This window comes from Schistocerca piceifrons, chromosome 10 (genome assembly GCF_021461385.2).
Source record: "Schistocerca piceifrons isolate TAMUIC-IGC-003096 chromosome 10, iqSchPice1.1, whole genome shotgun sequence".
NCBI lineage: Eukaryota > Metazoa > Arthropoda > Insecta > Orthoptera > Acrididae > Schistocerca > Schistocerca piceifrons.
The window spans coordinates 21,181,517-21,209,303 of record NC_060147.1 but is presented as its reverse complement, the minus strand read 5'-3'; the positions used below and the strand labels follow the sequence as shown (position 1 = coordinate 21,209,303).

At 40.0% G+C, this 27,787-nt stretch overlaps 1 protein-coding gene across 1 annotated transcript; it reads left to right on the top strand.

Moving 5' to 3' along the window:
* Positions 1 to 4,633: 4,633 nt before the first annotated feature.
* On the top strand, positions 4,634 to 7,773 carry LOC124719048. The gene is made up of 3 exons (XM_047244719.1): positions 4,634 to 5,080; positions 5,177 to 5,494; positions 5,619 to 7,773. Exons 1-3 carry the CDS (start codon positions 4,720 to 4,722, stop codon positions 7,238 to 7,240), a joined length of 2,301 nt encoding a protein of 766 aa, XP_047100675.1. The 5' UTR covers positions 4,634 to 4,719; the 3' UTR covers positions 7,241 to 7,773.
* The last annotated feature ends 20,014 nt before the right edge of the window (positions 7,774 to 27,787 follow it).

The following is a 27,787-nucleotide window of genomic DNA, read 5'->3' as shown; positions in this document are numbered from 1 at the left end:
GCTCACATAGAGATCGTGAGGATAAGATTAGAATAATTACTGCATGCACAGAGGCATTAAAGCAATCATTCTTCCTGCGCTCCATGCGTGAATGAAACGGGTAGAAACCATAATAGCTGATACGATGACACGTCCCCTCTGGCATCCACCTCCACACTACAGATGTAGGTGTAGATGTAGAGTGAGTTTCTCATACTGGTTAGCCCCAGTTGCTGGCACTGTCATTATTTCACTCAAATTGAAGAGTTTGCTCATATCTGGCTTTCCATTCCGTCATAACTGCACACTACAGTACAAGCAGAATTGACTGAAGCAATATCGGCACTTCCATCTGTCACCGTGGAATTTCATTTCGTACAACAGCCATGCTTTTGTTCTTTTACGTAACATTTTGTGCTGTCTTAGATTCAGGAAACGCGCTATTTTACGCAGATGTCAAATGCTTGCTTGTATTAAAAGGAGCGTCATTAGCTGCTACGAGGAACATCACAGTTTTAAGCTCGGCTTTCGCAGTCTGTCGAGCGTTGTCGTGCCTTTGGACAAAAACATGGCAACTTTTTTGATTGCTTGTGCTTCTTTAACACAAATAGTTCAAATGGCTCTGAGCACTATGTGACTTAACATCTGAGGTCATCAGTCCCCTAGAACTTGGAACTACTTAAAGTTAACTAACCTAAGGACATTACACACATCCATGCCCCAGGCAGGATTCAAACCTGCAACCTTAGTGGTCGCGCGTTTACAGACTGAAGCGCCTAGAACTGCTCGGCCACAATGGCCAGCCTCTTTAACACAGAGTAGATACTACATAATCATTAGTGTTTGAATTTTGCCTTACAGCAATTATTAGGGTCTTTTTCTATCTTTGAATGAAATGCTGAATCCTCCTCCCATGCAGTGTGATACTGTTCACGCTTGTGCCAAGTTTTCGCAGTTTTTGCAACTCACCTCTTTGAATCTTCTTCTTCTTTGGCATAGAAACATAACAAATCTCTTTATCACTACTTGACGTTGTTGTTGTTGTGGTCTTCACTCCTGAGACTGGTTTGATGCAGCTCTCCATGCTACTCTATCCTGTGCAAGCTTCTTCATCTCCCAGTACTTACTGCAACCTACATTCTTCTGAATCTGCTTAGTGTATTCATCTCTTGGTCTCCCTCTTCAATTTTTACCCTCCACACTGCCCTCCAATGCTAAATTTGTGATCCATTGATGGCTCAGGACATGTCCTACCAACCGGTCCCTTCTTCTAGTCAAGTTGTGCCACAAACTCCTCTTCTCCCCAATTCTGTTCAATACCTCCTCATTAGTTATGTGATCTACCCATCTGATCTTCAGCATTCTTCTGTAGCAACACATTTCGAAAGCTTCTATTCTTTTCTTGTCTAAACTATTTATCGTCCATGTTTCACTTCCATACATGGCTACACTCCATACAAATACTTTCAGAAATGACTTCCTGACACTTAAATCTATACTCAGTGTTAACAAATTTCTCTTCTGCAGAAACGCTTTCCTTGCCATTGCCAGTCTACATTTTATATCCTCTCTACTTCGACCATCATCAGTTATTTTGCTCCCCAAATAGCAAAACTCCTTTACTACTTTAAGTGTCTCATTTCCTAATCTAATTCCCTCAGCATCACCCGACTTAATTAGACTACATTCCATTATCCTCGTTTTGCTTTTGTTGATGTTCATCTTATACCCTCCTTTCAAGACACTGTCCATTCCGTTCAGCTGCTCTTCCAAGTCCTTCGCTGTCTCTGACAGAATTTGTTATATCCTAGCCATTAATGCCACCCGAGCCCGCTGCCAAAAGGTTGGCAGCATCAAAGTCCGGACGCCGTCCGCATAAGCAGCGCCAGCGAGACAGGAAATCGCCGCAAGTCTGCGCACGCCACCGCTGGCTTCTGGCTTCTTAAGCGCTGGAGTCGCGAGCGCTAGGGAGTTCTGGATTCGCCGCTCAGTTGTAAACTCGCCACCGAATTGTGTACTTGCTAGTCAGTTGTGTGTTCATCGCAGCAGAGTTGTTGTTTGTCGTCAGCCGACGCTGACCTAGCCGCTCCGACTCGAACTAGACTTCACTACTGTGTTTCTGTATCTTCATTAATAAAGATAAGTACCGACTTTTATTTAATCAGAGTGTTTGGGTTTTCTTCTTTTTGTTCACTGTTCCAGCGGACCGGTCGGCCCGCTATTAAAAGTGTGGCGGTGACTTCGTAAGCCGTTTCTACAGCGAATTGTTTGTCGCTACGAACACGGCCACAAAAGAATTACAATGTCATCGGCGAACCTCAAAGTTTTTATTTATTCTCCATGGATTTTAATACCTACTTCAAACTTTTCTTTCGTTTCCTTTACTGCTTCCTGAATATACAGATTGAATAGCATCGGGGATAGGCTACAACCCTGTCTCACTCCCTTCCCAACCACTGCTTCCCTTTCATGTCCCTCGTCGCTTATAACTGTCATCTGGTTTCTGTACAAATTGTAAATAGCCTTTCACTCCCTGTATTTTACTCCTGCCACCTTCAGAATTTGAAAGAGAGTATTCCAGTCAACAGTGTCAAAAGCTTTCTCTAAGACTACAAATGCTAGAAACGTAGGTTTGTCTTTCCTTAATCTTTCTTCTAAGATAAGTCGTAGGGTCAGTATTGCCTCACGTGTTCCAACATTTCTACGGAATCCAAACTGATCTTCCCTGAGGTCGCCTTCTACCAGTTTTTCCATTCGTCTGTAAAGAATTCGCGTTAGTATTTTGCAGATAACGTCCGCTTAAAAAATTATTCACAATGTTAATGTTGTATGTTGTTTGTCATGGCATTTTTGAACCGAACTAGAGCACGAACAGCTGAGAATGACTGTTAAACACCTGATAGCACAGATATCTCTATAACCAACAGCGACGAGAAATCATATACTGCAGGAAACATGTAGCCGAAATTCATTGTTAGTTCAAGATTTAAGTATTAAGCCAAACTGTAATGGGCAAAGAGCGCTGAAATGAACTTTACCGCATCATAAGGCTCCTGCGTGGTGGAGGGAGGGGGGGTGGGGGAGGGGTAACGTAAAAAGTCCCCTCCCTCAGCTAAATATCTTATTGTGAGCGTGTGTCATCGTTGTGTACGAACTTCGTAATCGCTTGATAGTACCCTAATAATGTATGCAGAGTAGAGTTGTTTCGCAACTATTTCTTGCTCACAAAGTAAAAAAATCGCAAAATTATCGTATTGCTGGGTGTAATCCTTGACTTAGGATGATATACCCTACAGGACTTGAAATTATAAGAGTACGATCACAGGCGCCTGCTGATATATTTATTACACGCTTAGCAATCTTGACCTTCTCTTACTCCAGTCATCATTGTTGCCAACATTCGATCCATATTGAAAAGACATTTCGTTATAAATACGATCGCCAGGTAAACTGAGAAATTTGTTTGTGGTGCTAGGGAAAACATTGATGAGTATTTCAGTGTGTATCAAACCGCGAAATAGAGAAAATATTAATGAGTATTTCAGTGTGTATTAAATCGCGTTTACAATGAGTTTACAAATATGTTTCTGTTCGCAAAATTGCTGTAGCTTATTCTTCAACATATTGCCAACATTTTTCGTTGTGGGCGTTCACGTCTACACTAATGGCAAACATTTTTTTATTTTTATTTATTTATTGATTCATTTAATGTACAGCTGCACAAGAGATATTTGGATTTTTATGTTAATATTAACGATATTATACATAGTTATACCTTTGTACATCATTTAATGATGAATGCTTTAAATAAATGTTGTTACGCTATATACAGAGAGATAATACACAAATGTTCTTCTGTATGAACCTACTTGGGTTAACATAGAAAAATTTATTTTTTCTGTATGTGTTTATCGGTATCTGGTGATGCATTGTACAGTTTGATACCAGTCTGGATAAGACTGATTTGAAATAACTTTGTTTTGGCACTTTGAACTTGTACATCTCATCTTTGTCTTGCACCATAGCTGTGTATGGCGTGATTTTGGGTGGCGAATGGAGTGGCAGTTACATATGTATTCGAAACGTCTGCAACGCTGAACTGGCAGGAAACATTTCACTTTGTGCATTTGCATCAAGAGATAGCGGTGCGCTATGACAAGTGAATCTGAAGAGCTAATGATGTGTGTTGCTGCATTAATAATACCGCACTCGAGTAAATAAGCAGACGAAAAAGCCAAGTCATCATTGTAGAAGATGTGGCGAGAATGACGCGTTGTGTGAACTGAACTTGAAAAACTGCTCTTGTTTACTTCAGCAGGGTGTCGCCACCCGATTTTGAAATTCTAATGAATATTACAGGGCAGCTTCTATTGTTGTGTGCTACTATGACAGAATGGAAGGCCAAACATCGAGCAAACTCTTCAGTTGACTGAAATAATGGGAGTGTCTGTAACTGGGGCAACAAGTGTTAACTCTCTCTACATTTACATTTATACTCTGAAAACCACCATGAGGTGCGGGAGTGTCTCCCGACAGTACGCACGTGGCTGTTTTGACGTTTACTGACCGGAAGTTGGTTTCACGTGACGAGGCATCCTGTTCGAAGACGCCATTCATGTTGATGTTTGCCTTGTGCTCCATTTAACTGCTTTCGTTGTTTGTTGCTGCTTCTTGTTATTTCGTTGCTGCTGTTCCGTTTTGTTATTGTTTCTTGTTATTGTTTAGTTTGTTTTAGCAAACATGAGTGATTCCCAAGAAACGCTCTATAAGTGTGAGGAATGCAGTTCAGAGTTTAAAATGCGAAAGAACCTCTACGCCCATATGAGGAAAGTTCATGAACTTGATATCCATGTGTCTAAAAAAGGAAAAGGCAGTGAATTGTGTCCCCAGTGCGGAATTGCATTTATGAGATGCAGTTCATTAAAACGTCATCAAATAACTGTGCATAGCATGAAGTCGGAGGAAAACAGTCGGAAATGCCACATTATTTGCCCACAGTGCTCTCTCACGTTTCTCACCTATGACACACTGAGAACACATATTCAAGAGAACCATGACGTTAGTTTTGAGTGCCAGGAGATAGAATTTGGTTGTCTTGCAGGTTTGTTTTTTATATTTATTGTGTTAGTCACGTTTTAGTAAATTTTGTTGATCCCAAGTACATGACTTAAAAATACTGCCTTAACATTTTTTTCAGACTTTGAAGAGTGGAAAATTTCTTACGAAAAAGTAAACCATGTTCGTTATGTAATGAATTGTTCGGAGCAGGAGCGACTAGAAAAACGTGTTCGATATTACCACTGCCATCGCTCTTTCAATTTCAATTCTAAAGGAACAGGTGCCAGGTGTGTCAAAAGTATGGGCACGAATAAAATAGGCATTACTTGTCCATCCAATATGCAAGTGACAATAACAGAGGACAAATGCTGCTTAAAATTTTTTCCAAAACATATGGGACACACCCAAGATGTTGGAAGAACATTTCTGCATGGGAACGAGAGGGCAGAGTTGGCAGGTAAAATGGATTATGTTACACTTATGTACATGAAACATGAAATTATCAAATTTATTTGTGTGAACAGAAGTAGGGTCTATCAATGTGCTTCTTTTATTTCCTTTTTTTTTTTTTTTTTTTTCAGGACGGCTGTCACAGGGTGTTCCTGTTGGACGAGTTTTACAAGATGTCCGAATGGCACCAATCGCTGCAAGTGTGGAGAGAATCCATCTCCTTGAGAAAAAAGATTTGCATAATATAAAAAGGGATTTTGATATTGGTTATGCAACGAAGAAGCATGAAAATGATGCAGTGAGTGTGAAATTGTGGGTTGAAGAAATGAAGGGACAAAGTGACAACCCAGTACTGTATTTCAAGCAGCAAAAACAAGTGGATTCTAATTTTCAAGATGAAGACTTCATTCTTATTATAATGACAAACTTTCAGGCCGAACAACTTCTAAAGTATGGAGAAGATAAAATATGTGTGGATGGCACTCATGGCATGACTGCATACGATTTTCAACTTTTTACTATTGTCGTTGTTGATAGATATGGTGCTGCAATGCCAGTTGTATTTTGTTTTTCGAATAGGGGAGACATGTGCTTACTGTCTTTTTATTTCAAATGTGTGAGAGAAAGGGTGGGCACTGTAAAGACCAATGTGTTTATGTCTGACGATGCACCAGCATTTTATAATGCATGGTCAGCAGTAATGGGACCTGTGCCAAACCAGTTGCTGTGTTCTTGGCATATACAACGGAACTGGTCTCAGAATTTAAGGAGAATTTCTGGGGGTAGTGAGAAAAAATCAGCAGTGTTTAGTTCACTAAAGCGACTTCAGACTGAACTGGATATAGATGTTTTTAGTTGTAGTCTGGAGAAAGTGGTGGAAGACTTATTGAATGATCCGGATACTGCAGAATTTGGCAGGTACTTTCTTAAGATGTACTGCCAGCGAGTGGAAAAGTGGGCGTATTGTTTTAGGCACCGATTGGGCATTAATACAAACAATTACTTGGAGTCCCTACATAAAGTTATTAAATACAGTTATCTAGAAGGGAAAAAGTGCAGATGGCTGGATAAGTCATTAAATGCTTTGTTGTGTGTAGTGAGAGACAAAGTATATGAGGGCTTAGTGAAGCTCTCAAAACGTAAACAGTGCTCTAGGCCGTCAAGAGTGAAAGCAAGCCACAACGATAGCTCAGCTATAACAAATGGGATGATTTTATGCAGGGATGAAGGGTTGTGGGAAGTGCTTTCTTCCACTGGTTGTGAAGTGTATGTTGTTGTAAAAAATTCAGAACTGATATGCGAAAGAAAATGTTCACTTAAGTGTAACACCTGCAACATATGTGTACATTCGTATAAATGCAGCTGTTTAGACAACATTTTAAATTTTAACATATGTAAGCATATACACGCATGTGCCAAATCATTGTCTGATGCTGTCCAGGAGAGTGAACAGTGTTCCTTGCCCTCTAGTGCAGACAATGAATATGTGTCAGCATTGCTTTCTGGCAATTCAGAAAAATCTGCTGACACATTTGAACAGGATGTGATGTCTCACTGTGAAACTATAGTTGCACTCAGCAAAGGAACACAGTGTGGACAGGAGACTAAGGCCAAAGTATTGAAGGATCTGAAGAAGATCATTAGTAATCTTAATAAAGATTTTTCTTTCTCAGAAGAAAACACAGTAAATGTGAATGCCAAGATTGAATCTCAGGCTAGATTTTTTTCCACAAAGCAGAGAAGGATTTTGTGAGGGGTGATTAAGCGTTAAAAAAAGTAAACTCCAAGTTGGAATATCAACAATATTAGGAAAAAAATAGTTTGCCACTCACTGTAAAGGTGACATGTTGAGTTGCAGACAGGCACAATGTAAAGAGTGTTACACATTTAGTTTTTGGCCAAAGCCTTCTCCAGAAAACAAAACACAAACAGATTAACACTAGCAAGTACACATGACCAATATCTCCCACTGCAGATAGTGGAGATGTGTGCAGGGAGTGTGCTTGCGTGTGTAAATCTTTTTGTGTTTTCTTTTCTGAAGAAGTCTTCGGCCAAAAGCTAAATGTGTAACAGTCTTTACATTGTGCCTATTTGCAACTCAACATGTCACCTTTACAGTGAATAGCAAACTATCCTTTTCCTAATATTGTTAATGCACATAAAGGTGGTCTTGTACATTATGTCAATTTGTGTGTGTGTGTGTGTGTGTGTGTGTGTGTGTGTGAGAGAGAGAGAGAGAGAGAGAGAGAGAGAGAGAGAGAGAGAGAGAGAGAGAGAGAGAGAGAGAGAGAGATTCCATGTAGTTGAAGGTGAATAAAAATTTAAATTTACTTGTGCATTTTTTGAGTTTTGTTAATCATGGTATACTAAAATAATGCTGTCCCACCATCTTGGCTCATTCAAACTGTATTCTATAATTCAGTGATATCTAATTGTGTAAATAAAACTGAATTGCACAATGAAACATTATAATTGGTCTGTATCAGTGTTTGGTAAAGGATTTGAGTTAACAAAAGACAACAAAGAAAGTAATGGAATTTGTCATGATTTTACTACTGTGTTTGAGCACAAAAATCAAGGATTTAGTGTCACGCTACAGCAAGTCTTAGTTTCTATGTAAAAGAAAACTGGCTGAAATTCTCAAAAGTGCTTAAATGTCATGTCTGTTATGACAAAATACTTTACCACACACAGAGTTTGCCTGTGTTGCGACATTTTTTGGTCTTCTGTGGATAGCTATAATCAAATTTAGTTTTGATGGTCTGAAATAACTCTTTAAATGCATTAATTACAGCCATTTCTTGTAATCCCACCCGTGAGTCTACTGCAGTTAGCGCCGTTTGAAAAGAGTTTAATGTTTCCTTGTTAATGATCCTTTTTGTGAATACATAATTAGAATGCTAGGAAACAGCTGGTTGATTATTAGTTCTCTTTGTATAAAGTCCCATGACTAGTGCTCTGTTGGCAGACGTCATTGGGTCAACTAAAGTCATCTCATAGTCCCATGTATTTAGATTTGGGATAACAGTGTCAAGGCAGGCATCACCTCTGGTTGGTAAATGACATGCTACAAATAGTCCATAAATTGTTAATAGATTCATAAATTTTCCTCCTTAGAACTCTCCTTGCAAAAGCGTACATTGAAATGAACACCCAGTGCAATTTCTGATTTCAAGTGCATAAAATAGCACAGCCAAGATTCTATTTAGATGAGAAAATTTTCAAAGTTGCCATCTGGAGAATGGTATACTAGACAGCAATTATTATAATAAGATTTAATAAGTCTGAAGCAGCCAACTCAAAATCTAGGTCCACACAGTAGCTTTTTAAATCAATTTCTTTAACACTAGATTTTCTGTTGGTATATTTAGATACATCACCGAAGGAAGCAGGTGTTCTGCACCATGCACTTATTGAATTTAGGCATTCAATTCAGTTATACTACCCTGCTTCTTGTGCTGATAACCAATGTTTACACACACAGTAAAATTGGCTTCACTTCTATAAAAAGTGATAACACATTAAGTTTAGTTCTAAGATACAGGCATTATGGGAGTAACTTTCTGAGCACTATGTGACCCATTTACACTTAATTCTTCTTTCTGTTTGTCACAGAAAAGATTACTTCACAGGAATATTGGCGACACTATGGAATAAAAAAACGATACATCACAATATTTTTGGGCCATGTAGCATTATCCATTACATTATATCTAAGCTCAGGGTAAACACTTTCAAGATTTTCAGCTCTTTTTTTTTCTTTCTGGAAGCTAAAGACGTTTTCTAGAGTTGTACAAATTATGACTCTGTTCAGGTCTAGCCATGATCTTTTTTCACCATACAGCATTCCTTATGCGGGTTTTCAACAGGGCTGGAACTATACTATGGCTACTTAAAAGCCGCTTTTCGTCGTCCAAAATATTAAAAATACTTCATATTCCCCGGATGGTCCCCCTACATGTGAATGCGAAATAAACCGAGGTAGCAGACTTATGAGCAGTATAGCCTTGTGTTAACCTTTTAACCACATTTATTTTCCATATTTTACGCACATTTCGTTATAACAACTAAGATCCACAGAAAAAAGGGAAAAAAACCTGACACTAATCGGCAGAATATTTCGGCGAATCTGTACGCACATATATCAATTACGTAAATTTCAGTATGGGCCTACTGCGGAAATTTTACACTATTCTGTTTATTGAACATGAAGGACTAAATCATAAGATGGAAATTAGTTCGTGCTTAACTAATTCCTTCAGTATTCACGTGTGCAACTCAGTGATCTCCATACTGATGCAACTGCACTGCATGAAAACCGTCCTCACAGCAAAGTGTTTACTGAAGGGACAGTCACGTGACTTCCGGCAGCCAAACGTCAAAACAGCCAAGTGCGTACTGTCGGGAGACACTCCCCATGAGGTGCATGGCAGAGGGAACGTCCCTTTGGAACAGTTGTTAGGGTTTCTTCCGGTTACATTCACGTATGGGGCGCCAAATGCCTGTGTAGCAACCCGGAGCCGCCTACTATATGAGTGTGTGTGTGTGTGTGTGTGTGTGTGTGTGTGTGTGTGTGTGTGTGTGTGTGGGCGCGCGCGCGCGCGTGTGCGTGTGTTTTAGTACATGAGTGTCAATTTTGCGCGCGTGCTTCAGTAGTTCCGTGCGCACCGCCAGAGGCGCTGGGTTTATTCGCACGAAGCGCGGGTCATTTATTTCATGCTTTTTTATCTTTTGAATGTTAATAATTCTATTTTTTATTTCTATTTCTCTAGTTTGAACTCCTTTCATGTGTGTTTAGTAACGCTAGCAACGAGGAACTCACTGACGTCGACTAGACTATTGCACATTACTAGAATCTTGAGCCCTGTATTTTAGTGCCGTACACAAAAATAGTTTCATCGTTTAGTTTAACGAACAAAAAAGAAGAAAAAAATCACCACTTTGGCGCGAAGTGTAACTGTTTTACTAATGGCATGGCAGAGTCGCAGGACCTAATTCGTTGACACTACACTAAAACTCTGTGCATGCAGTAATTATTCTAATCTTATCCTTTCGATCACTATGTGAGTGATACGTATTGGATTGTAGTATATTCGTAGAGTCATCCTTTAAAACCCGTTCTTGAAACTTTGTTAATAGACAGCCTCGAGACAGTTTACGTCTACCTTCATTAGTCTCCCAGTTCAGTTGCTGCTGTATGTCTGTGACACTCTTCCACGGATCAAACAAACCTGTGAGCATTCTTGCCGCCGTTTTCTGTATACGTTCAATTTCCCCAGTTAGTCCTGTCTGCACACTTGAGCAATATTCTGGAACTGGTCGCACGAGTGATTTGGGTTACTGTTACATTTATTGGCAGCAGTGGATTCCAATCAAAGCTGAACATGTTTGTTCCTCATTTCAAAGCCAGTTATACATCAAATAGTTCCTGCAGTTTCTAACGTTTTGTTTGAAGGAGTATGTAAACGTAATTCAGTCACAAGGTTGTTTAATCCGTGGTAGGGTGTCACAGAGGTACTGAAGGAACTAAACTGGCAGTCTCTTGTAGACAGATGTAAACTATCCTGAGAAAGTCTATCAAGAGTATTTCAGGAACCGGCTTTAAATGATTACCCCGGGGATATAGGTACTACAGCCCCTTACGTATCGCGCACACACACACACACACACACACACACACACACATACACACCATTCTTCCCACTCTCCATGCGTGAATGGGATAGGAAGAAACCCTAATAACTCGTACACAATGGGATGTACCGTCTGCCATGGACCTGACGGTAGTTTCTAGAAGAATAAACCGAGCGTCAATTAAATTATTAATCTTGGTTGTCACAAATATTTGACTGCTTTTTCTCTCCTCACGCAGCAATTTCAGCTGTGCTTTTAAGCATAATGCAAAATTACGTATTTCGTTGTGGTACAAGTAATCAGCAAGACTCTATAAAAGCGGGTCCCAATTCTCGTTAGTACGCAAGTGCCCAGCTACGAGTTAACAGGTGTAGAACCGCATTTTGCCTGCTGACGTGTGCGTCGCAGCCTGTCGTAGGTTTCGGCAGAGGAAAGCAGGTTGGTTGGGTGACATCGTGGTGTTTACAAAACCTAATGTCGAAGTTTCGCGAAGTCCCAACCAACCACAAACTTTGTCGCATGTCCTGTGTTGACGACTTCACGTGCCCTGATAACAGGTTCTGTAGCAGGCAGTGTCGCCCGGGCATTCATGCGCGAGTTGTTATCAACCGTAAACTTGCTCGAACCCATATTTAGCAAATTAGTTTCGGAAGCGCTGTGTGGTTGATATGTGAGAATGGTTTCAGAAAACATCGTAGCAGATCTTTTGAATCGTTTTCTCGGAGACTGTGTCGAAAATTTGGACCAATCTCAGTTGCAAACTGGAATATTTGGAGGTGAGAATAGCGATATTGGGTGCGTTGTAGTTCTACTGCTTAGCGCTATTGTAATCAATTTCCATAAGGCACGGTATGTATTTTCTGTTTATGTGTTGTAATCCCCTACATGCTATTCAATATTTTATCAGGTGACGTCGTCCTGCAGGATTTAATTTTAAAAAAAAGTGCACTCAGTGAGTTAAATTTGCCGGTGAAAACTGCGTGTGGGCATTTAGGTAAGTTTCCGCTTTCAAGTTTTTAAGTAATATCAGTTCTGGCTGTGGTTCATATTTTATAGAAGCAGCCTTCAGTGGTTCCTACAACCAGTTTTTGTAAAGTTAACTTAAGTATTTCCACATTCCTTCAGGTGGAATTTGTGGAAACAAGATATTTGTGAATGCTCAACTGAATGAATGACCAGTAAAGTTAGTGGTTATGGAGAACCCCTCACTCTACTATATATTGCATGCAGCCAAGTCCAGTAACAGAACTCAAAAAATCCAATATTTGAGAAAGTCGACTTACACAATAAAAAACTTATATTGAAATTACTTAAGCTTTCTTTAAGTTTAAAGTAAGGTTTGTTGGTTGTAAATTCCATTATATTTTTCGTGTATGTTGGGCACTCCACACGTATTTTTCAATGACAAACTAAAAAAATGGCGTTTTTCGACCTGGGTCACTTTCTTGAGAGGGGAAAGTGCTGAAAACCAGACCCGCAATTTATTTAAAAAATAAAGTAGTAAAAATCAACTTTTGAGGGCACAGGATTTTTACTTTATATTACCATTTATGTTTTACTCTTAAAAAAATAATTAAAATTATTTTAAAAAACGTGAGAGTTCTGAAAATAACTGCCCAGATTGGAGCCTCCAAAAAATAATCATAGTAGTACCAAATAAAATGTGAAATATCTATCAAATAAGAGTGTACACAATCTAGTTTCAGTTTAAGTGTAGTATAACGCCAATCAGAAGATTGGGTCGACAGAAGCGTCCGATCCCGCGCGTCGGCTTTGACCCATGACGTAAGGGTGTTGTCATGTGTGACGTCATGACGGCGCGGAGTTTGGTTTGTGAGTGAGGCGTGTTTGTAGATATCGTCGTGTTGTGGTTTGTTGTGCTCTCTGGTGGTATGTTCATGGTTTTCGTTTGTGTGGAGTAATGGGCTCAGTTTGCTTTTGCTCATTATCCAGAATTATTCGAGTGTCGGCTGTGTTTTAGTGGAATTCATTTCAGTGAGTTAACGATTTTGTGTGAACGTTAATTTAGTGTTGTTCGCAGTACATCGTGTGGTAATTTCACTAAAATTAATCTGTTGTTTATGTTCATTAATGGATATGACGGATAAAATTAACAGTGCGCAGGTCAAGGGATGTGTTCGATCCCAATGTGTGTCTGTGTATGTTGATATTGGTATCGATAGATGTTTTTGAACTATATATGCCAAGAGAAGTGTTTGATCCTAATTTATGGGATCGGGAGCTGCTGTTGACCTATATAGGTCAAGGGAAGTGTCCGATTGCAGATGATATTGTGTTTAGTGGTATTTGGGGAGTTTTGTGACGTCGGTTTTTTTCGTCGTTTTGTGTGGTTTTGTATGGGGGTGGGTGTCTAAATTTGTTTATATTTAGTTTGCCCTCACCCAGAAACCCCCTGTTTCCAGCGCTTGTGCCATTAGTGTTATTAGGCTTTTTGTGGAAAGTGTGTATGTTTGTTTTTCGTCCTCATAATGTGTACGGGGTCTAGTGCAGTAGGGGATACAACCCGTCGGCTTTGGACAAGGACGTCACAAGCCGCCAGAGAGCAGTTTATCATTTTCGCTTTTGCTGTTATGTTTCAGTTTAGTTTTTTTACTGATTGCTTAATAAAGTGGATCTGTTTATTCTATCTCGTGAGATTTTTTTTTTAAAAAGTCAAAAGACACTTATCAGCCACTGAAGGGAGCTACAACACTAAGAAGAATCGCTTCTCGATTGGCCACTTGTGACGTCATTGTCCAAAGCCGACGGGTTGTATCCCCTGCTGCACTAGTCCCATGTGTACGTACCGACTTTCTATGCGCCATACTGGAATCGTGGTTTATGATCGTTTCCGCCGTATTTGTGGCGTCATGGGTCAAAGCAGACGGGCGGGATCGGACGCTTCCGTATTTCCCTATATTCCACCATTTATATTTTACACTTAAAAAAATTATCAAAATGTTATGAAAAAAAATATTTTGAAATATGTGTGAGAGTTTGAAAAATAATTACCAAAATTGGAGCCTCCAAAAAATAATCATAGTAGTACCAAATGTGAAATTGCTATCAAATAAGAGAACATGATCTAGTTTCAGATTGTGTAATATAGCACCAATCAGAAGATAATAAAACTTCTATCTCCTTTGCTGAAAGCAAGAGCCCTGTAGTAGACATTCCTACAGGCTTTCTTTCTGAATCTTTGGTTTTTGTGCCGCTTAAGGCAAAGACTAATCCAATTTTTCCCAGCAGTTTCATCTCTAAAAGGGTGTTCAGTATTAATTCTCTAGCAACTATACAGCAATGAAAGAAACTTCCATAGCAAGGCAATACTAAATCAGCTCATCAAATTTTTACCCAAAATTGTAAGTCTAACTGTTTTTGCTGCTTCCTCAGGTGTATTGTTTATCATATTGGACAAGTTCATAAGTGTTATTTTTGGAACAGTAAACTGTTTACTGAACATTTTCCAACACATCTTTTTGTGCACTGCATCAGTAGCTTGCCATTTAAGGAGGACCACTTTCTTTGATCTTCCTTCCCCACTACCATCTTCGAATCTGCAATAGAATTCTGAGTGAATAAGCGTGTGTGCACTAATATAGGGAGACTTTAAACATGTAAAGGTAACTGATCTGCTTCAGGTACTGTAAGGAGTCCAGTTTACACAACTACAACCTACATTATGTTAACCAAATAAATTAACCAAACATCTAAAGGGATTGATCATAAACATTGAACTTGAATCTTACTATGTAAGAACGCAAAAATAAGTTGAAGGGTTTATTTGCCAATATCTTGGGAAAATAATGAAAAATGTAATGCAGTGCAAAATATTTTCACAGAGTAATTGCATACATTAATTGCCAGTAGGAATTAATTTATATAAATGAGGCAAGAAGAAAATTTGATCTGGACTGGAATTCGAGCTCCAGGTGTTAGAGCTGCGGGTATTCAGCGTACTAGGCAGATGCGCTGACCACTATGCTGGCCTCAACAACTAATGAGCTAGGCCACTGCATCAGTTTGTGGTATAAGTTGAGAATTTGTGCCTAACAAGAAGTGATCTAGGTTAGTCCATGTGGTTGTGATGGCCACTGTGTCCAGGTGACATAGTGGTCAGCACATCGGCCTAGTACACTGGAGGCCCGAGTTCAAATACCAGTCTAGCAAAAGTTTTCAACTTGCGCCATTGATACAAATCAATGCCCATTGACAGCTAATGTCTTTAATCCTTTGTGTCTTGATTCATAGTGGTTGCAGGATCAAAATGTGTTTTGGACATCTGCAAAATCTTTGTTGCCAAAACATGTAATGGTGAAAGTGGACAACTTGTGCACTCCATTAAATGGTGGTAGAAGCAGAAGTTACTATCCACACTTGATTCCTGCAGAGTGCGTGAGAATACATATCTAGGAGATCATGGGTTGCACTTAAGCAGATGGGTGGTTGGGAGGAGGCATTTTTGATGACTTTATGCTCTTTAGGATCAAAATACCCATCAGAGATGGGTCCATTACCTGTTACAAATTTTCTGAATTTACCTTGCAGTTCTGGATTTTATAATGAAAAGTGAGTTAACCATGGCAGAGAGCATTAATATACTGTGTGAACATAAACATTAGCCTACACACCAGGTTGGCTTTTACCAGAATCTTAGAAATTCATGTTCATTGACCTCATCAACTAGCAACAAAATCATCACCATTCAACCTAACCTAGACCTTGCGTTACATTGTGTATCAGTCTGTCACCCAAAACAAGATTTCAGGGGCAGTCCAGTATCACGCTCTGACCAAATGTCTTCGACAAAATGTTAAATCAGTTGTCTGTGTCTTCCTAAATTCCTCTATATGATAGTAGTGTTCCCAATATGTCACTTTTTCATGCATCTACATTTATTAATTAATTTATTTGAATAGCCATCCATTCCAGTCATGTAACGGCATAAAACAGACTGTAAGATGTTTGTTTGTGGTGGTTGTTGTCCAGACTGATACTATTCAGCTCTATCCTTTGCAAGTCGCCTTCTCTGCATTACTACTGCTGCTGTATCCATTTGAGTCTGCTTAGTGTTGCTAAGAATTGGTCTCCTTGTACAACTGTTTAACCTCTACACTTCCTTTCAGTACCAAACGTAATATTCCTTGACACGTCAGGGCATGTCCTTGGCAATCTGACATGTCTTCTAATCAAGTTGTGCCAGAAAGCTTTTGTCCGGTACTTCTTCATTAGCTACTCAACCTACTTATCAAGTCTTCATAATTCTTTTCTAAACCACGTTTAAAAAGCCTATTCTCCTATTGTCTGCCCTGCCAGTCATTTGTGTTTCACTTCCGTATGAGGCTATACTCCAGACAAATATTGAATGATGACAATGAGTGTATATCTCTTAATGTCATTGTTGTATATCTGGATTCAGAAATAATGTGGAACAGTCATACAGAACACACATATGACAAGTTGTCATGTATTAATTATTTGTTGAGTAAAGTGTGTATCTTTTTGAAAAGCTTGCCGAGTTCCTGTTACGCTTTTTTCCCACTGTCATCAGGGTGGGATATGTCTGGAGTATCCATAACTAAAATATCTTGCATCTCTTATTTTAAATAATTATGTACACTGATAGCCCCATCTCTCTTAATATACGTACATACATACATACATACATACATATCCAGCAGTCACAGGCCCTGCAGACCATGTGTTGCTCCCACAAACTGCCTCCATTCCTTTGTTCTGTGCTCAGTTCCTCCAGGTGTCTTCAGTCCCTAGGACTAAAAGGTTATTCACCAGGTCACCCATCCAGCACAGCCTTGGATGTCTCATGGAGTGTCTGGTGTTTGTTTGCCCACAAGTGCCCTCTTCATCTGTCTTCTGGCATACAGGTTATGTTTCCTGCCCACTAGATTCTTCTACTCTTCACCTTCTGTAGGATTGTTGGTTGTTGGCTGAAGAGAGCAATCTGTCATTCATCATTCTTCTCCATTCTCCTTTGTCTAACATCAGTCTCCATGTCTTCCTCATTACTCTTATTTCAAATATTAGTAATTTTTCCTTTATCCATTTAGTCATGTTCCGGGTTTCTGAACGGTACACAACTGCTGGGCATATAACTTTTACATATTTTCATCTTAGTGTTTGTTGATACTGATTTTGAGCTGAGTGCCTCCCTGAGGGAAAACTGGCATTACATTCCCACTGCTAATCTTTCCTTGATGTTCATTTCTGTGCTGTTGTTGCTGGCAGACAAAGATCCCAAACCAGAACTCATCTGACCAGGCCACAGTTTTCCTGTTGCCTAGGTTTTAACTGATAGGCTCACAAGCCCAGCAGAGACTTTGCAGGCACTGTGGTGCTGTTAGCAAAGGCACTCACATCAGTTGTGTGCTACCATAGGTAATAAATACCAAAATCTGCTGCACTACCGTACTGGATATGTTCCTCGTGCATCCAAGATTGATGGTTATTTCATGCAATAATGCTTGTCTGTTTGCACTGAGAACTCTATACAAATGCCGCTGGTCTGTCATTAAGTGAAGGCCATCAGCCACTGCATTTTCATTGGTGAGATGTAATGCCTGAAATTTGATATTTTCAGCAAACTCTTGACAATGTGGGTCTCAGAATATTCAATTCCCATACTATTTCCAAAATGGAGTGTCCATGCATCAAGTTCCAACTACTGTTCCACATTCAAAGTCTGTTAATTCCCATTGTATAAACCTTTTCACATGAGTACAAATGATGGCTCTGCTAATGTACTACCTTGTGTACATGATACTACCACTATCTGTATATTTGTGTACAGCTACCCCATGGCTTTTATGACTTCAGCATATGCAGCTGCATTTTTTATGTAATGAAAAATTTTAACAGTTACAGCCCTGAGGAGTCCATTCATAATCATAATACTCATTAAGCATTGATAGACATGCCTGAAACATGACTTAAAAAAACATGACTGGCAGGCATGAACACATGGCAATAAAGCTTTTTAACACTTGACCTGTGCAGGCACATTGCATCTCCTAATACCTTTAAAAATACTATCCAAAAATGGCCAGAAGAAAAGGTTTTTACACTGTTAAAGAATTTTGAAGTAGCTGAATAATATATTAAAGACCGGGATAATACTGGGTGACAAGTGGTGTGCTCCAGAGTTTATTTTTGGAGGAATCAGTAGTAGCAGGATTGGATGTGATTGTCCAGAAAATCTGTTTTTGAACTAGGCTGTTAGGGTAATTAAGTTCAGTGAAGGCTGAGATGACAATGTTGTATTGTTGTAAAGAGTCTGCATCCAAACAAATGCATTTGCTTCAAATTCCAAGCCAGTATGGGAGCAAACATTTGACACTGGAAAGATGGCAACCATCAAAATGTATGTACTGTAGTTTGATAGTAGGTTTAATGTGGACAGAAGTGTGTAACTTGTCTTCAGTGAGGATTAGATCAACATAAAGAAAAGTGACATGGGACTCAGGGTAGGACTATGTGAAATTTAATTGGGAGAAGGAATTTAGAGCGTCCAGAAATTTTAACAGGTCAGCCTCACCATGAGTCCATACACCAATGACGTCATCAGTGTATCAAAAGCAAACCAGGGGCTGAAGGCTTATGGATCCCAGGAAGTCCCCCCCCCCCCCCCCCCCCCCCCAAGAACCCATGATTTCCCATAATCATACCCTGAAATGAGATCCATTCTGTCTGGGAATTTGCCCACCACACATAGAATAGCTTTTTGTTGCCCTCCCAATCTCCGCAACATTCCTGTCAGACGCTATGCTCCTTCCCCACCCTTCTCCCTACCCTACGGCTCCTATCCATGTGACTGTCACCACAGAAAGACTTGCTCTATACACCCTCCTACCACCACCTATTGCAGCCCTGTAACTGGCAAAACATGTACCATCAAAGGGAGAGCCACCTATGTAATGAAACAAATCATATACCAGCTGCTATGTAAACACTGTTTGGCCTTTTATGTCGGCTTAAGTACCACCCAGTTGTTAATCAGCATGAAGGGACATAGGCAGAGGGTGTATACCACTAACATGCAATATCTTGTAGCAGGGAATGCTCTACAAGACAGTCATTAACTCGGTGACTGTTTCACCACAGGTGTCATCTGGATTCATAACCCAGACTCTGCTTTCTCAGAACTCCACGGGTGAGAACTGATGCAACATGTCTCTGGTTCTCGCCAGCTACCTGGTCTTAATTTATGTTAATTGTTTCCACTTCAGCATTTATGCACTGTAACTACTCCTTTCATCACTCCATTTTAGTTTTGTACAACTCTCATTTTCTGCCATGTCTATTTTTCCCATTCCCATCCTACCCCTGTTACATACAATCACAGTTTTTATCATTATTAACTCACACACAGTGTTTCAGTAGTAATCTCTGTCTTGCATATTACCCTGTCTTCTACATTTAAGCTCTCAGGTTTCAAACCTCATCCACTGCAGTCCCCAACGATCAGTCTTCCCTTCACATCCCATCCTGTAAGTCTCTTCTGACATGGGGTTCTTGGGGACTTTCCTGAACAAGTACCCCTTTTCCTAAACCTCTCCAGTCCTTTTTCCTTCACCTCTCTTCCTTCCCCTTCACCTCTTCTGCTAGGAGGAGGAGCCACTGGCTCCAAAAGTTAAACCTTTGTAAGTGCACGTGGATTTTTTTTGTCTATCCATTTGCATTACATTGTCAATCTTTTGTTGTTACATATGATTGTGTGATGCACTAGTGTGTATAATGTGTTGCTTTTGCTATCTTTCCCAAATTTGTCCACAGATAGAGGTTTTAAATTCCCTTACACAGTGTTTACTTGCTGCAGTTGTGCCTGGTGAATGATAGTGTGCGCTCCTCTTGAAATACTGGTGGCTATTGAGATACCCTTTGGCAGGCCCGTAAATTATTTGAACAACTTATTACTTTCTTCTTGAATTAAGAGGCTATTCTGGGTATCAAATATCTTGCGTATCAGGTGAATGGTGTTATTATGTTTTTGAATCCAATACTTTGCATGTCTCATGTATCTTGGATGCCAGATGAACTCATTTTGGTATGGCCTGTTCCCCAAGCATCTCTATTTCTGCAGGATGTCACCTAGTCCATGTGCCTTGTTTCAACTTAGGCTTTTCAGTCCTCAATCACATTATTCTCAAAGTATAGCAGGTCTTGTCACCTCATCTTCCCAGTCCTTGACATTGTTTTGTTGTTTCTTTCCTTTGTACAGCCTTTTTGTATGTTCCTTACACTTGTCACTCTTGCCCTGTTTGCTTGCTTCTGATAGTTCTCTTAACATTCATACAGGTGCTTCAGTTTTCTGCAGAGGTCTGTTAAATTTTCTTAATAGCAGCATTTATATTTCCCTTAGACACATGGTCTTCTTCTGTTTGGATTTTTGCTCTGATCATTCATGCTCATCATTCTGCAGTTGCTGACCGTCAAATTATTCAGATATCTGTATTCCCTTTTGCCTCCTTGATTTCCTGCATTTATGTATTTAGCTCTCTTGTATATTAATTTCACTATCTCAAAACGAAAATTCACACTAGAAGACTTTAAAGTTATGTGAGGGGAACTTTATCCTCACAACATAAAATAGATAGCCAAAGTAAAAAACACAACATTCACTACAGTAGTAAAAGCTGTGTAGTTGAGGAGAAACTGAAAACGTACACGTGTCGCCTCCTCAGATTCTGTTTATATGTGGTTTTGAGATGCCCACACCTGTTGTAAGTAATTACACAATTTCTTAGCTACTGACAGGAAATATACTTTTTCCACATGGTCACCAAAAGCCATGATAGGTCTAAATTTTGTGACAAGGATGCAAAAGTTTAATCAATTTTTAGATATGTGCAGGTGCACTTGTGCGCGTTTGTTTTTAGTTATGCTGCATTCCTGGTACACTTGTTTAGCAAAGTGAACAATAAGAGGTATACATGTTTCAATGGTTTTGATGTAGTATTCACCACACCAGAGACCCTCTAAGTTATTAAGAAATTTCATTGTAATGAAAACTGTAATAAATTCAGGTAGAATTATTTCCTGTAGTATGACTACTAGCATAACCAGGGACCTACAGTATAATAAACTGAGCTTTGAAAGTTGTGATGGGTGTATCTATTCTTTTGTTTATGCCTGCCAGCAGCTACAGCTATCTAGTAGCATGACGATATCTTGTTGTGTGTGTCAATGGCACATTATCTTTTGTTTCTCCTAACCCATTGGACAGTTGCAATTGTACATGACCACAAAGGGCCAGGAATATTTATTTATTTATTTAGCATCCGTATCATACAAACGATATTGGACTTGTCATACATAGAAATTAACAATATAGAATATAGAAAATGAAATTTCGAACAATTGGATTTGTCATACACAGAAATTAAAATATAGAATGTACAAAATTAAATTGTCTATAATAAATGACATCAAACTTAGTTTCTTTCCATATAAATGGTTCATAGTAATTTGTTTCTCAGTAACAATATATAACTAGTATTATAGGTGGTAAAGTATAATAAAAGCTGAAACAAATGAAGATAGAAAATTTTGGAGGTTAGTTTGTAAAGTCATTTTCTTGGACTTCAAGATATTCATTTATTGAGTAGTTACATTTATCAATTAAAAATTTTTTTAAGTTCCAATTTAAAATTTGTATTGTCCTTTAAATCTTTAATGTACTGAGGCAGTGCATTACAGAGCTTAATGCCCATGTGGCTTACATGCTTCAGAGTTCATGTTCTTCTTACTTGTTCTATGTGGAGATCATTCTTGTTCCTTGTCTTATAGTTGTAACAGTCTGCATTTGTGTGGAGATTACTTAATTAGTTTTGTTTAAGAGTACAAATTTAAGTATATAGACTGATGGCAGAGTAAGTATTCCTAACGTTTTGAAAAGTGGTCTGCAGTGAGCTTGTCAGACTGTGGGTAATTATTCGAACAGCCTGTTTTTGTAAAATAAAAATGTATTTCAAATTAGATTTTGAGCTGGCCCAGAACACTATTCCAAATGAGGCAACAGAATGAAATTTCCGAAGTATGCCATTCTGATGCCTTCTAGGGTGCAAACATTTGCAATAACTCTCAGTGCAAAGCAGGCTGAGTTAAGTCTGTGTGTAAGAAATTTTACATGGTGTTTCCAGTTCATAGCTTCATCTGTACGCATTATTAACACTTTTGCAAACTGCACTCTCTCTATTAGTCTGTCATCCAGCTCTAGATTAATGTCTTCATCCTGAATCATTTTACCAAACTGTATGTAATTTGCTTTCTTTGCATTGAGTGTAAGTTTATTTGCACTGAACCAAGTCTCAATACTTTTTAGGATTTTGTCAGTAGTTGATTGTAACGAGTTTTTTAAAGTCTCTCACTATCAGACTTGTGTCATCTGCATATAGTACAATTTTGGCTGTATCATATTGTAACTGTAAATCATTGACATGAGTAGTGGCCCTAAGATGCTGCTCTTGGATACACCTAAAGGAACTTCTTTTGCTTCCCCAACTAACCTTATTTTTTGATTTGAATTTACAGTGGTGAGCTCTAGAATCTGAGATCTGTTCTTGAGATATGACTCAAACCACATTTTAACTCTTCCTCTAATACCTACTGCTTACAGCCTATCAAGGAGGATTTTGTGGCAGACTGTATTGAAAGCTTTAGATAGATCTAAATTGATTCCTACTACACTTTTGTTTTTCTCCAAATTTTTAATTACTTCTTGGGTGTAGTCTATGACTGCAGTTTCTGTGCTTAATTTTGCACAAAAACCATGTTGATTATTATTCCAAAGTTCATTATTGTCTAGGTAACTAGTGGCTCTCAATTTTATCAGTTTCTCTAATATTTTGGAGGAAGCAGGAAGAAGTGATATGGGATGGTAGTTTCCTATTTTATGTCTGCCTCCATTTTTCAATATTGGCCTGACTTTGGAGATCTTCAGTCGCTGAGGAAACACACCTTCACTAAAGGATAAATTTGCAATTTGTGCTAAAGGTTTTGCAATCTGCACTGCAGTCCTTATGATTGAAACTGGTACTTCAGCACCTGCTGCCATATTTGGTTTTAAGCCTGTGGATCTGAGTAAGTTTTAATTTCTTGATTCAGTCTTTTCATGGTTACGCTGGAAATCCTAATGCCTGTAGTTATCCAAGGTTTGTGTGTCTTCATCATTCATTGTTAATGTTAAATCCTCTAGTAATTAGTATCGGACACATGTTAACTGAGAATATACATAGCAGCTGTTTGTAGGTTGTGGCTGGCAGCAGTTGGAAACATGATGTCATAATCATGAAGACTACTGACTTGTGCCAATATGTATCCCCCTCTGTGGGTCTTGGGATTAGAATAGGCCCAAGGGTGTGACCGGCTGCAGATAGTAGCACATGTCGGAACGAATGACGCCTGCCGCTTGGGTTCTGAGGCCATCCTTGGTTCCTTCCGGCGGCTGGCTGATTTGGTGAAGACAACCAGCATCGCACGCGGTGTGCAAGCTGAGCTTAATATCTGCAGCATAGTGCCCAGAGTTGATCGCGGTCCTCTGGTTTGGAGCCGTGTGGAGGGTCTAAACCAGAGGCTCAGACGACTCTGCGACTATAATGGTTGCAAATTCATCGACCTCCGTTATTGGGTGGAGAACTGTAGGGCCCCCCTAGACAGGTCAGGCGTGCACTACACACCGGAAGCAGCTACTAGGGTAGCAGAGTACGTGTGGCGTGCACACGGGGGTTTTTTAGGTTAGAGGGACCCCCCCTTGGGCGAAACGATAAAATACCTGACGGCTTCCCAGAGAGGACATTATCATCGTTGATAAAGAACGTCCGTCCTCAGAGACCAAAAACAGGAAAAGTTAACGTAATATTGGTAAACTGCAGGAGTATCCAGGGCAAGGTTCCTGAATTAGTATCTCTTATTGAAGGAAATAGTGCGCATATAGTATTAGGAACGGAAAGTTGGTTAAAACCGGAAGTGAACAGTAACGAAATCCTAGACACAGAATGGAATATATACCGCAAGGATAGGATAAACGCCAATGGTGGAGGAGTATTTATAGCAGTAAAGAATTCAATAATATCCAGTGAAGTTATTAGCGAATGCGAATGTGAAATAATCTGGGTTAAGTTAAGTATCAAAGGTGGGTCAGATATGATAGTCGGATGCTTCTATAGACCACCTGCATCAGCAACCGTAGTAGTTGAGTGCCTCAGAGAGAACCTGCAGAACGTCGTGAAGAAGTTTCGTGATCATACTATTCTAATAGGGGGAGACTTCAATCTACCAGGTATAGAATGGGATAGTCACACAATCAGAACTGTAGCCAGGGACAGAGACTCTTGTGACATTATCCTGACTGCCTTGTCCGAGAATTACTTCGAGCAGATAGTTAGAGAACCAACTCGTGAAGCTAACGTTTTAGACCTCATAGCAACAAATAGACCGGAACTTTTCGACTCCGTGAATGTAGAAGAGGGTATCAGTGATCATAAGTCAGTGGTTGCATCAATGACTACAAGTGTAATAAGAAATGCCAAGAAAGGAAGGAAAATATATTTGCTTAACAAGAGTGATAGGGCACAAATCGCAGAATATCTGAGTGACCACCATCAAACGTTCATTTCTGAGGAAGAGGATGTGGAACAAAAATGGAAAAAATTCAGAAACATCGTCCAGTACGCCTTAGATAAGTTCGTACCGACTAAGGTCCAAAGCGAGGGGAAAGATCCACCGTGGTATAACAATCATGTACGAAAGGTACTACGGAAACAAAGAAAGCTTCATCATAGGTTTAAGAGTAGTCGAATCATAGCTGATAAGGAAAAGCTGAACGAAGCGAAAAAGAGCGTAAAGAGAGCAATGAGAGAAGCATTCAACGAATTCGAACATAAAACATTGGCAAACAATCTAAACAAGAACCCTAAAAAGTTTTGGTCATATGTAAAATCGGTAAGCGGATCTAAATCCCCTATTCAGTCACTCGTTGACCACGATGTCACCGAAACAGAGGACGACCGAAGAAAGGCAGAAATACTGAATTCAGTGTTCCGAAACTGTTTCACTGCGGAAAATCGTAACACGGTCCCTGACTTCAGCCGTCGCACGGACGCCAAAATGGAAAATATTGAAATAAACGATATCGGAATTGAAAAACAACTGCTATCACTTAGTAGCGGAAAAGCATCCGGACCAGACGAGATACCCTTAAGATTCTACAGTGATTATGCTAAAGAACTTGCCCCCTTTCTATCAGCAATTTATCGTAGATCGCTGGAAGAACGTAAAGTACCTAGCGACTGGAAGAAAGCGCAGGTCGTTCCCATTTTCAAGAAGGGTCATAAATCAGATGCGAATAATTATAGGCCTATTTCGCTTACGTCAATCTGTTGTAGAATAATGGAACATGTTTTGTGTTCTCGTATTATGACGTTCTTAGATAATACAAATCTCCTTCATCATAACCAACATGGATTCCGCAAACAGAGATCATGTGAAACTCAGCTCGCCCTATTTGCCCAAGAAATTCACAGTGCCGTAGACACTGGCGAGCAGATTGATGCCGTATTCCTGGACTTCAGGAAGGCATTTGATACGGTTCCGCACTTACGTTTAGTGAAAAAAATACGAGCTTACAGAATATCGGACCAGGTTTGTGATTGGATTCAGGATTTCCTAGAAGAAAGAACACAACATGTCATTCTTAACGGTTCAAAATCTGCAGATGTAGAGGTAATTTCGGGAGTACCGCAAGGAAGCGTGATAGGACCTTTATTGTTTACAATATACATAAATGACTTAGTTGACAACATCGGTAGCTCCGTGAGGCTATTTGCAGATGACACGGTTGTCTACAAGAAAGTAGCAACATCAGAAGACTCGTACGTACTCCAGGAAGACCTGCGGAGGATTAATGCATGGTGCGACAGCTGGCAGCTTTCCCTTAACGTAGATAAATGTAATATAATGCGCATACATAGGGGCAGAAATCCATTCCAGTACGATTATGCCATATGTGGTAAATCATTGGAAGCGGTAACGACCGTAAAATACTTAGGAGTTACTATCCGGAGCGATCTGAAGTGGAATGATCACATAAAACAAATAGTGGGAAAAGCAGGCGCCAGGTTGAGATTCATAGGAAGAATTCTAAGAAAATGTGACTCATCGACGAAAGAAGTAGCTTACAAAACGCTTGTTCGTCCGATTCTTGAGTATTGCTCATCAGTATGGGACCCTTACCAGGTTGGACTAATAGAAGAGATAGACATGATCCAGCGAAAAGCAGCGCGATTCGTCATGGGGACATTTAGTCAGCGCGAGAGCGTTACGGAGATGCTGAACAAGCTCCAGTGGCGGACACTTCAAGAAAGGCGTTACGCAATACGGAGAGGTTTATTATCGAAATTACGAGAGAGCACATTCCGGGAAGAGATGGGCAACATATTACTACCGCCCACATATATCTCGCGTAATGATCACAACGAAAAGATCCGAGAAATTAGAGCAAATACGGAGACTTACAAGCAGTCGTTCTTCCCACGCACAATTCATGAATGGAACAGGGAAGGGGGGATCAGATAGTGGTACAATAAGTACCCTCCGCCACACACCGTAAGGTGGCTCGCGGAGTATAGATGTAGATGTAGGTATTCCTGCCCATTGCAATTGGCAACTAAAAGGAGTCTCACATGTTTCGGCCTTATGTGGTGGTCCCCTGTAGGGACTGACCACTGTTTTTCAAAATTCTCCTGAACAGTTAGCCAATTGGGGAAGGGCACCTTACATGGTGCATCGTGTCTATTGTGCCTTGAGATCTTTAGCCCACTTTCTCATCATTGCACATCAGTCCAGCTCATTCTCCATCTCTTGGGCTAGGATGCCTTCCTGGGTGTGTTTTCCACCATGCACTATGCAGTGTCGCTTTTTGCGCCAATGATGACCGTGGAATTCTTTGCACCTCATATCCTGCACAGGAGCCAGACCATTGTGGTGGGGCTGTCATGTACCCTTTTGATTGTAGCCCCCTGACAACATAGTGATCACTCTGCTGATGCCTGTGCTGTTAACTCCCGATGTACGCCAAGGAGTAGGTGTCAGTCATTCCGGGGCATTGGGACTCCCGGCAATGGCCATCCTGCCAGGTGGCCTTTGCTGCAGCTGGATGGCACCTGTGGGGAGGGCCCCTGGTCAGAGTGGGTGGCATCAGTGTCGATGACTAGCGATAAAGTGCACCACGCCATCATTTGCTGGTGATCAAACACCAGCAATCTCTAAGCCCTCCAAGTTCCAGTACAATGCAAGAAAGTATGATCCTAAATCATTCCCCTCCCTGGCCACATCATGGGAGGAATGCCAGACTAAGGATGGCAGCAAACCTTATTCACCCCAGTACCTCGTATGTACGAGAACTGATTGGGACTCCTTTGTTTTGATGAAGCCACAGTTTTTTGTAGAGCATTTAGAGGATAAGTTTAGGGAGGTAGAGTGCTTGTCTAAAATGTGATCTGGATCAGTCTTGATAAATACAGTATCCTCTGCCTAGTCACGGGTAATACTCACTTGTAACAAGTTTGAAAATGTTTCTGTTATCATCATGCCACATAAGAGCTGGTTCAAGGTATTATCTTCCACAGGGACCTGCTTTTGCAGTCTGATGACG

What these genes read in the sequence shown, in the direction of transcription:
- LOC124719048 (XM_047244719.1), top strand. Translation starts at nt 4,720, where the DNA reads ATGAGTGATTCCCAAGAAACGCTCTATAAGTGTGAGGAATGCAGTTCA. An exon ending in AGAATTTGGTTGTCTTGCAG is followed by an intron (nt 5,081 to 5,176) that starts GTTTGTTTTTTA and finishes CATTTTTTTCAG; the next exon opens with ACTTTGAAGAGTGGAAAATT. An exon ending in CGAGAGGGCAGAGTTGGCAG is followed by an intron (nt 5,495 to 5,618) that starts GTAAAATGGATT and finishes TTTTTTTTTCAG; the next exon opens with GACGGCTGTCACAGGGTGTT.